General features: G+C 34.6%; 1 protein-coding gene across 1 annotated transcript; it reads right to left on the bottom strand.

The window, feature by feature from the left end:
* Positions 1 to 501: 501 nt before the first annotated feature.
* On the bottom strand, positions 502 to 9,157 carry LOC108587426 (beta-defensin 131A-like). Its single transcript, XM_017962489.3, has 2 exons — positions 8,235 to 9,157; positions 502 to 2,248 (listed from the first exon to the last, which is right to left on the bottom strand). The coding sequence occupies exons 1-2, from the start codon at positions 8,290 to 8,292 to the stop codon at positions 2,085 to 2,087; spliced, it is 222 nt and encodes a 73-aa protein (XP_017817978.1). The 5' UTR covers positions 8,293 to 9,157; the 3' UTR covers positions 502 to 2,084.

Raw genomic sequence — 9,157 nt, 5'->3', positions numbered from 1 at the left:
TCTAATCTTAAAAGTCATATCTCATCACTTTTGCTATATTCTATCTGTCAGAAGCGAGTCACTAAGTTGGCCTGCACCCCAGGGGAGAGAATTACATAAAGGCATGAACATCCAGAGGCAAGAAGCATTGGAGGCCACCTTAGAAGCTGCCTAATACACTCCTGGATTTTGTTTGGGAAGTTTCTCACTAATTTGTTAGAACTTCATTGCTTTTAAGAACATTCAAAAATATTTCATCTGCTTTTTTTTTCTATTTTCAGAAGTCCAAAACACATAGTTTATCATTACTCTATACTAAACATATGTACTTGTTACTCTCAAGAACAGAGAAAGAACAGGTGTCTGGATTTTAGAAGACTGTATTTTTACTGGGTACTGGAAGGAACTCTTGCATTCAGATTTTATAATAGACTTTGAGGAATGCAGATGGATTAGGAGCGTGATTCATCCCTTAAATCACATCTTGAGTAAGGTAGAGGAAGAGGGAGAATATCAGGGTGAAGGAGGAAGGACAGCTTAGATGGTGGTGGGTCATCTCCAATCCTGGGTTTCAGATAATGGGAAGGGAGGGAAATGAGAGAAGGTAATGGAGGACCAAAGCTCTGGGTAGAATCTGAGAACACAGGGCACGAGTGTTCCCTTATGTGAATCAAGCTCAAAGAAGTGGCAAGACCACGGCATAGCACTAATTGCATGGTTTTCTTCAGCAGATAGGTCTAAGACAGTCTTCCCACATTAGTTCCTCTTCCCTCACACAGGTGTTCCCAGCAATGGAAGGGGGCAGTAATAGTTATTATATGACTCAGACCAGAATAAAAGTGGTGAAGCAAGGAATATTCCCACCTGGTGACTGAGGATGATGCTTGAGTAGCAGAACCAACCAATGTACCAAAGAATGGGCATCACCCAAAGAGCTTTACAAATTTTATTAAAATTAAGAATGAGACAAAACTCAGCAGTTGCACCTAGATTAGTGACAGAAGATCAGATGAGAATGAAGATGTTTTAGTAAGTTAACATAATAAATGCTCTCCCAGATACCTCATCACTGTTTACCTCTTTTGGAACTTAAAAATAACTTGGAGAATATATGAATTGACTAAGTTTAAGTTTCTGTGACCAGGCTAAATAAGGTTCCCAATAGGAATTCAGTTAATTTATAGTATAAGAAAATTACACTTTTGTAAATATGCCTAGTAGACTGACATATCCCTTACATGACTAAAACCCCATTATGCCAAAACATATCTTTACTGATTCTCCCCACATTCCTAACCTACTTTCTCTTCTGGCCTCTCTAGTTTAGTGAATTATATTGGCATCCATCTTTTTATTAGCTTTGAAATCTCAGAATCATCATTCATGCCTTCTCAGTATATCATACGGACAATAAATCCTGCTGATCCTAATTCTGAAATTCACCTTGCATCTCTTCTTTCTTTTTAGTTCTCACTACTAGTGTTCAAGTCCTAGATTACTGGAATAGAATAATGTTGCATTAATAGATTGTGTTTATATAAAATTATGTCTCATAACCTGAAAAATATACCTTATTTTCAAAACCACCTAACATTTTAACAAATATGAACTCTTAGGCACACAGAATAATTTTATAAAACCCCAAAAGGAATAGGATGGATCAAATTCTTGGGTTCCATGAAATTATAGCTAACGTCTACATAATGCGTATAACAGGGTCAAGATATGTTTAAGAACTTCACATATACTAACTCATATAATCCTAACAATACCACAATGTAGGTACCTATTGCTATCCCATTTTATAAATAAGGAAACTGAGATAGACAGAAAAGAAATAACTTGCCCAAGCTCGAACAGTTAACAAGTGATAGGGCTGGGATATAGTACTATGGGTGAAACAACAAGGTGGCTGTGGATGTAAATTAAGGGAGTAAATGTTAAAATGCACAAATGAAAATACAGTGTAAGCATTTATAAAATTTGTATTTATTTTCACCTGACCATCTAAACATGCAATTATAAATTTCATCCATCATGCTAATTATTCATAGACAAGACAGTTCAAGACTTTTTTTTTCTCCTGGAGTCTGAAGAAGATGAAGTTAGTCTTTTCGCTCCCTCCTTAGTTTTTCAATTTCAATGTTCTTCAGTTTGCAGCAGATGGTCCAGTCATCACAGTATCTAATTGCATGTTCATCAGCATTGCACTTCATTCTGCAATTATAATATTCTGAAGGACATTCATCAATATAAATGAAGCTTCTGGCTTTAAAAAGAGAAGACAAATTATATGACACAATATTACTTATTTTTTATTTTAAATGTCTGAAATGTTTTATAATAAATTAAAAACATTAAAGAACTTTCTCAGAAAAACAAAAACAACAACAAAAGAATGCAAGAGAAAAAGTGGAGATGCTGAATAAAGACAAATGATGATTTCTTCTATAAAGAGAGTAGATAAATGAGGCGGTAGCTGGAAATGTACAGAATTTTAAATGAGAACTATTACCACATATTTCTGCCTAAAATGAATTATCCAGCTTGGAGGTGGCGTAGAGATTCATAGTATGGAAATAATGTTTAACTTCTGGAGTTAAATTCTTAAAAAAGTCATTGGGGATGGAATCTAGTGTAAGTGGAGGAGTTGGCCTTGAATCAGAGAATGAAGAGAAGGTAGATTATGGATAAAGACAAACTATGTGAAGAGATATGGTGGTGGAAAAATGGAAAAGCTATCTTTGGTTGCTTCTCTATTCTTGGTGAAATGAGAAAAAAGAATCCTTAATTGAGAGAAGGGGTCAGAGGAGTTGAGTCTTAGTTCCAGCTTCTTCCCAGTGTATTCGGGCTCAAGGCCATGTCTCCTTTACTAAGGAAGTTACTGAGATGTGCACAGGAGCCTATAACCCGTAATCACCCATAAATATTCCCTTTAAACCTACCAGGCCTTCCCAAATCCTTTTGTTACAATTTATAAGTTAAAATAACTGCTACGACCAACATCATGAATGTTTCCCCTTATGTTTTCTTCTGTAAGTTTTACAGTCTCGGGTAATTATGTTTAAATGTGTAGTTCATTTTGAGTTGCTTTTTGTATGTAGTGTAAGATACAGGCCCAATTTTATTCTTTTGCAAGTGAATATTCGGTTTTCTCAGTACCATGTATTGAAGAAACCATCTTTTCCCTATGATATATTCTTCGCATGTTTGTTGAAGGCCAGTTGTTTGTATAAGTGTGGGTTTATTTCTGGGCCCTCTATTGTATTCCACTGGCCTATAAGTCTGTCTTTATACCAGTAGCACACAGTTTTGATTACTCTATCTTTATAATACATTTTGAAATTAGAAAATGTGATGCCCCTAGCTTTGTTTTTCTTGCTCATTGTTTTGACTATTCGGGGTCGTTTGTGGTTTTATATGAATTTTAAGATTGTTTTTTCTATTTCTGTCAAGAGTGCCATTAGGATTTTGATAGGGATTGTATATAATCTATAAATTGCTTTGAATAGTATGGACATTTTAATAATATTATGTTTTCCAATTCATGAACATAGGATATCTTTCCACTGATTTGTGTCTTCTTTTCTTTCATGAATGTTTGCAATTTTTAATGTACCAGTCTTTCAGCATTTTAGTTAAGTTTATTCTTAAGTATCTTATCTTTTTGTTGCAATTATGAATGGGATTTTCTTTACTTGCTTTCCAGTTGCTTGTTGTTAGTGCTATAGAAACACAACTGATATTTGTATGTTGATTTTGTATCCTGCAACTTTACTGAATTTGTTATTAGTTTTAATAATTTTGGGGGAGTGAAGTTTAGGGTTTTTGACAAAAAAAAATTATGTCACTTGGAAATAGATAATTTTACTCATTCCTCCCCCCACCACCAGTTTGGATGCCATTTATTTCCTTTTCTTGCCTAATTGTTCTTGCTAGAACTTTTAGTATCATGTTAAATAAATGTGGCAAGAAGGGGCACTTTTGCCATGTTCCTGATCTTAGAAGAAAGCTTTCAGTTTTTCACCATTGAGTATGAGGGAAGAATTTCTTTTTACTTTTATTGTAAGGTAGGACTACTGGTGACAAACTCAATTTTTGTTTACCTAAGAAAATTATGTATTTTTACTTTAATTTAAAGGGTAAGCTGGGCGCGGTGGCTTGCACCTTTAATCCCGGCACTTTGGGAGGCCAAGGCTGGCGGATCACCTGAGGTCAGGAGTTAGAGACCAGCTCGGCCAACATAGCGAAACCCAGTCTCTACTAAAAATACAAAAATTAGCCAGGCGTGGTGGTGGCTGGCTGAGGCACGAGATTGCTTGGACCCAGGAGGTGGAGGCTGCAGTGAGCCAACGTCGCTGCCACTGCACACCAGCCTGGGTGACAAAGTGAGACTCTATCTAAAAAAAAGATAATATTGCTAGACAGAGAGTTTTAAGACAGTGTTTTTCTTTTTAAAACATCTTAAATATTTCACTTTCCTCTCTTTTTGCTGACGTGGTTTAGGAGAAGTCTGATGTAATTCTCATCCTTGGTTGTCCACAGATAAAGATTGTTTCCCCTTCTGGCTTCTTTTAAGATTTTATTTTTGTCTTTGATTTTTGGCAGTTTCAATATGATATGCCTAGGTTTAAATGTTTTGTATTTTCTTGCTTGGTATTCTCTCAGCTTCCTAGATATGTAGATTTTGTTTATTTTCAATTTTGGGAAAATCTCAGTCATAATTTCTTCAAATATTTTTTCTGTTCCTTTCTTTCTCCTCCTCCTGACACTTCTTTACCCATATATTGTTCCTTTTGTACTTGGTCTACACTTATTAAATATTCTGTTCTTTTTAATCCTTTTTTCTTTGCTTTCAAGTTTCGGAAGTTGCTATTTAAACTTCTTTAAGCTCACTGATTCTTTCCTTGATCATATCAGTCTATTGATGAATTCATCGTTATGGGCTAACCAGTGTTCCTCCAAAATTTGTATGCTGAAGTCCCAATCCTTAGTATCTCAGAATGTAATCATATTTGAAGATAAGTTTTTTTTTAAAGGAGTGATAAAGTTGAAATGAGACTCCTAGGGTATGGCCCTCGTGCAATATGACTGATGTCCTTATTAGAAGAGGAAGAGACACCAGGAATGCATGTGCACAGAGAAGATGCCATAAGAGAACACGGCAAGAAGGCAACCAGCTGTAAGCCAAGACAGGCCTCAGGAGAAACCAAATGTGCTGACATCTTGATCTTAGACTTACAACTTCCAGAACTGTGAGAAGATGAACTTTTGTTATTTAAGGCACCCATTCTGTGGTACTTTGTTATGATAACCCTGTAGCAATGCAAGAATGGCCTAATACATCTATATTTATATTGGACAAAATTGACTTTAAGTGAAAAAACATAAAAAGAGACAAAGAAGGCCATCATATAATGATAAAAGGGCCAATTCAGCAAGAGGATATAAAAATTCCAAATATGTATATATACATACCCACTAGTGGAATACTTAGATATATTAAAAATGTCATTAGAGCTAAAGAGAGAGATAGACCTCAATATAATAATAACTGAGGACTTCAACACCCCACTTTCAGCATTGGACAGATCATCTAGGTAGAAAGTTAACAAATAATCATCGAACTTAATCTGTACCTCAGATCAAATAGACTTAACAGACATTTACAGAACATTTCATCCAATAGCTGTGGCATATACATTCTTATCATCACATAGAACATTCTCCAGGATAGACCATATGTTAAGACACAAAACAAGTTTCAACAAATTTTGAAAAATCAACATTATATCAAGTATATTCTAGACAAAAATGGAATAGAACTAGAAATGAATACTAGGAAGAACTTTGGAAACTGTACAGATAACATGGAAATTAAACAACATGCTTCTGAACAACCATGGAGTCAATGATAAAACTAAGAAGAAAATAACAAATGTTCTTGAAATAAATGCAAATGGAAACACAACATACCAAAACCTATGGAATACAACAAAAACGGTGCTAAGAGAAAATTTTATAGCAATAAATGCCTACTGCAAGCACATAGTAAGATTATAAACAAGCTACTATGCACCTTAAGGAACCAGAAAAACAAGAAAAAATGAAACTTAGGAGAAAGAAAGAAATAATAAAAATCAGAGCAGAACTAAGTGAATTACAGATTTAAAAAATGCAAAGAATCAATGAAACAAAAAGATGATTTTTGGAAGAGATAAACAGACTTTATAAACTGGTAGCTAGACTAACCAAGAACAAAAGAGAGAATGCCAAATAAATAAAATCAGAAATAAAACAGGAGACATGGCAACTGATATAAAAGAAACACAATGGATCATTAGAGTCTGTTATAAACAACCATATGCTAAATAATCTATACGATGAAATTTTTTTATCAACACCAATAATCAATCTAACTTTCCCAAATTAATTTTAAAATCCACCAATACTTTATAATAAATACATATTAAACTGTGGTTTATACCAGAGATTTAGATTATCAATTGACTTATTTATCTTTTCTGAAGCACCTATTGCCTCAGAGCGCATTTTAATATTTATTTCAATTTCATCATTTATACAATTATACATAATTATACTTTTCCTCCATGAATGTTGATGGTGTTTTACATTTTTATTGAGATATAATTTACTATAAAATTCATTCCTTTAGAGTGTTCCATTTAGTGAGCATCAGTGGATTCTTAAAATGGGATATACTGATGACCACTGAATGAAGGAATGAAGTACGAATATATGCCACAATATGGATGAATCTTGAAAACATTACGCTAAATGAAAGCAGACAGACATGAAGGATCACATATTTATGATTCTGTTCATAGTAAATGTCCAGCATAGGAATATACATAGAGACAAAAATCAGATCAGTGGTTGCTTGGGGTTATAAAAATATTCTGGAATTAGATAGTGGTGAGGTGAGTGGAGGAAGAGAGATTTCTTTTTGGGGTCATAAAAATATTCTGGAATTAGATAGTGGTGAGAGAAGGAAGAGATTTCTTCTTGGGGTTATAAAAATATTCTGGAATTAGATAGTGGTGAGGGGTGCACAATTTTAAGAATTCACTGATACCCACTGAATAGAACACTTTAAGGGAATGAATTTTATGGTAAATTGTATCTCAATAAAAATACAAAAAACCCACTAACAATCCTGGAGGAAAGGCATAATTATTTGTAATTATATAAATAAGGAAATCTTGAATCATGAAGTATTATATAAATGAGGGAATCTTGAATTCTGAAGGTTTAAAATGTGCTTCAGAAATGATAAATAAGTCAACCAGTAATCTAAATCTCAGGTATAAACCACAGTTTAATATATTTTTATTATGGAGTATTGATGAATTTTAAAATTAATTTGGGAAAGTCATCTTGACTAATAAATATGCTTATATATAATTGGCTAATTATGTGGCTAAAAATTAAGGTGGAATCTTAACTCTTACCATACAAAAAGTAATTTCCATATACATTAAATGATATCATATGAGTTTTATTCAACTTTAAAGGAACACAGAGACCAGGTCCTTGCCTGGATCAGTGGTGAAAGTGTCCCATGAACCAAGGATTGCGGTGGGGCACCCACCTCTTCACCTCTAGCTCTTCTTCTAGTCATCATTCGCTTTTCATTTTTCCAATTCTTAAAATTTCCTGTGTTCTGTGTGCATACTCTCACCATCTTTTGATCAAACACAACTCTCAAGTAACTTTATTTTTTATTATTATTATTTTTTGAGACAGGATCTCACTCTGTTGCCTATGTTGGTGTGCAGCAGCATGACCTAAGCTGCATGCAGCCTTGACCTCCCAGGCTCAAGTGATCCTCCTGCCTAAGCTTCCTGAGTAGCCAGAACCACAGGCACGCGCCACTAACACCTGGCTAATTTTTTGTATTTTTGTTTTTGTAGAGATGGGATTTCATTCTGTTGCCCCTCAGGGGCTGGTCTAGAACTCCTGAGCTCAAGTGATCCACCCACCTCAAACTCCCCCAATGCTGGGATTATAGACATGAGCCACTGTGCCCAGCCTCAAGTGAGTTTATCATAGGTTCAATCACTGCAGTGAACCACCTTATTGATGTCTTTAGCATCAACTCTTCAATCCTCTGAGCAGCCTTCTTGGTACAGTAAAATCTGCCCATGCTTAATTTATTTTCAGACTCTTGAAAGACCTTGCATTTTCTATTACTTATATTTTTAGAACTTTAGAATAAAAAGTTTCTGTCTTACCTGGAGGAACTGTGGACAGCAAGTAAAGGACTCCAAAGATCAAAAACAAGACCCTCATGGTTGAATAGGTAAAGCAGATTAGAGAGAATCAGTAGCTGAGATGAAAAGAACTTCTGTGTACATTTAGTCCTCTTAAGAAGTGAGTTGCTGAGTGATTATTGAACCTTTCAGGAGCAAGAACATTTCTGTGTTTCAATATCAGGAGACAGCATGTAATCGTCATGACTATCAGTCATTTAAAGTACATTTATCAAATGTCAACAGGATGTGTGCAAATGTAGTAGAAAGCACAGCCATGACAAAGAGACTCTACTGAAATATCAGCATTGTCTTATGCATTCTGGAGGAACTGTAAGAATTAAGGAAGCAGTTCTGGAGGAAAAGTATTCATTTTATTTTTCTGATAATAGGAAGAAGAATGTAATACAACAGCATGCTTATTTATTAATATTTTTGGCACTGTGTGTTAGCATGCTTAAGCAATGGAATTAAATTTAAATGATAAACAGACTAGTGAGATACAGAAAAGCTTTTATTTGATTATCTTTCTGTCCAATCAACAGAACGAGATCAACTAATTTTTATATTGAAATCTAAGTCAACACAAATTGTTTGCACATCAGTTATATGTAATATGAGAAGAATTAAAGAAGAGTGGGCCTTAGAGAACTTATAATACATTTTGGAAAGCAAATAACATATGCAAAGCAATGGCAATGCAACATGAGCATATTTCTGACAAAGAGGCACAAATTACCTCTTAGACACTAAAGAAATGAACATAAACACCAGAATACTTTGCATGCCCTAGGGAATGCTTAAAGAGGGTATGAGTAAACTTTATTTATTTATTTATTTAGAAACAGGGTCTCACACTGTCACCCAGGCTGGAGTGCAGTGGTGCGATCATGGCTCACTGCAAC

This window comes from Papio anubis, chromosome 8 (genome assembly GCF_008728515.1).
Source record: "Papio anubis isolate 15944 chromosome 8, Panubis1.0, whole genome shotgun sequence".
NCBI classification, from domain to species: domain Eukaryota; kingdom Metazoa; phylum Chordata; class Mammalia; order Primates; family Cercopithecidae; genus Papio; species Papio anubis.
This window is presented reverse-complemented; position numbering and strand designations above follow the sequence as displayed.

Excerpts from the sequence above, each read along its gene's own strand:
- LOC108587426 (XM_017962489.3), bottom strand. The coding sequence starts at position 8,292 with ATGAGGGTCTTGTTTTTGATCTTTGGAGTCCTTTACTTGCTGTCCACA. Across the intron at positions 2,249-8,234 it reads GCTGTCCACAGTTCCTCCAG|CCAGAAGCTTCATTTATATT; the intron begins GTAAGACAGAAA and ends CTCTTTTTAAAG.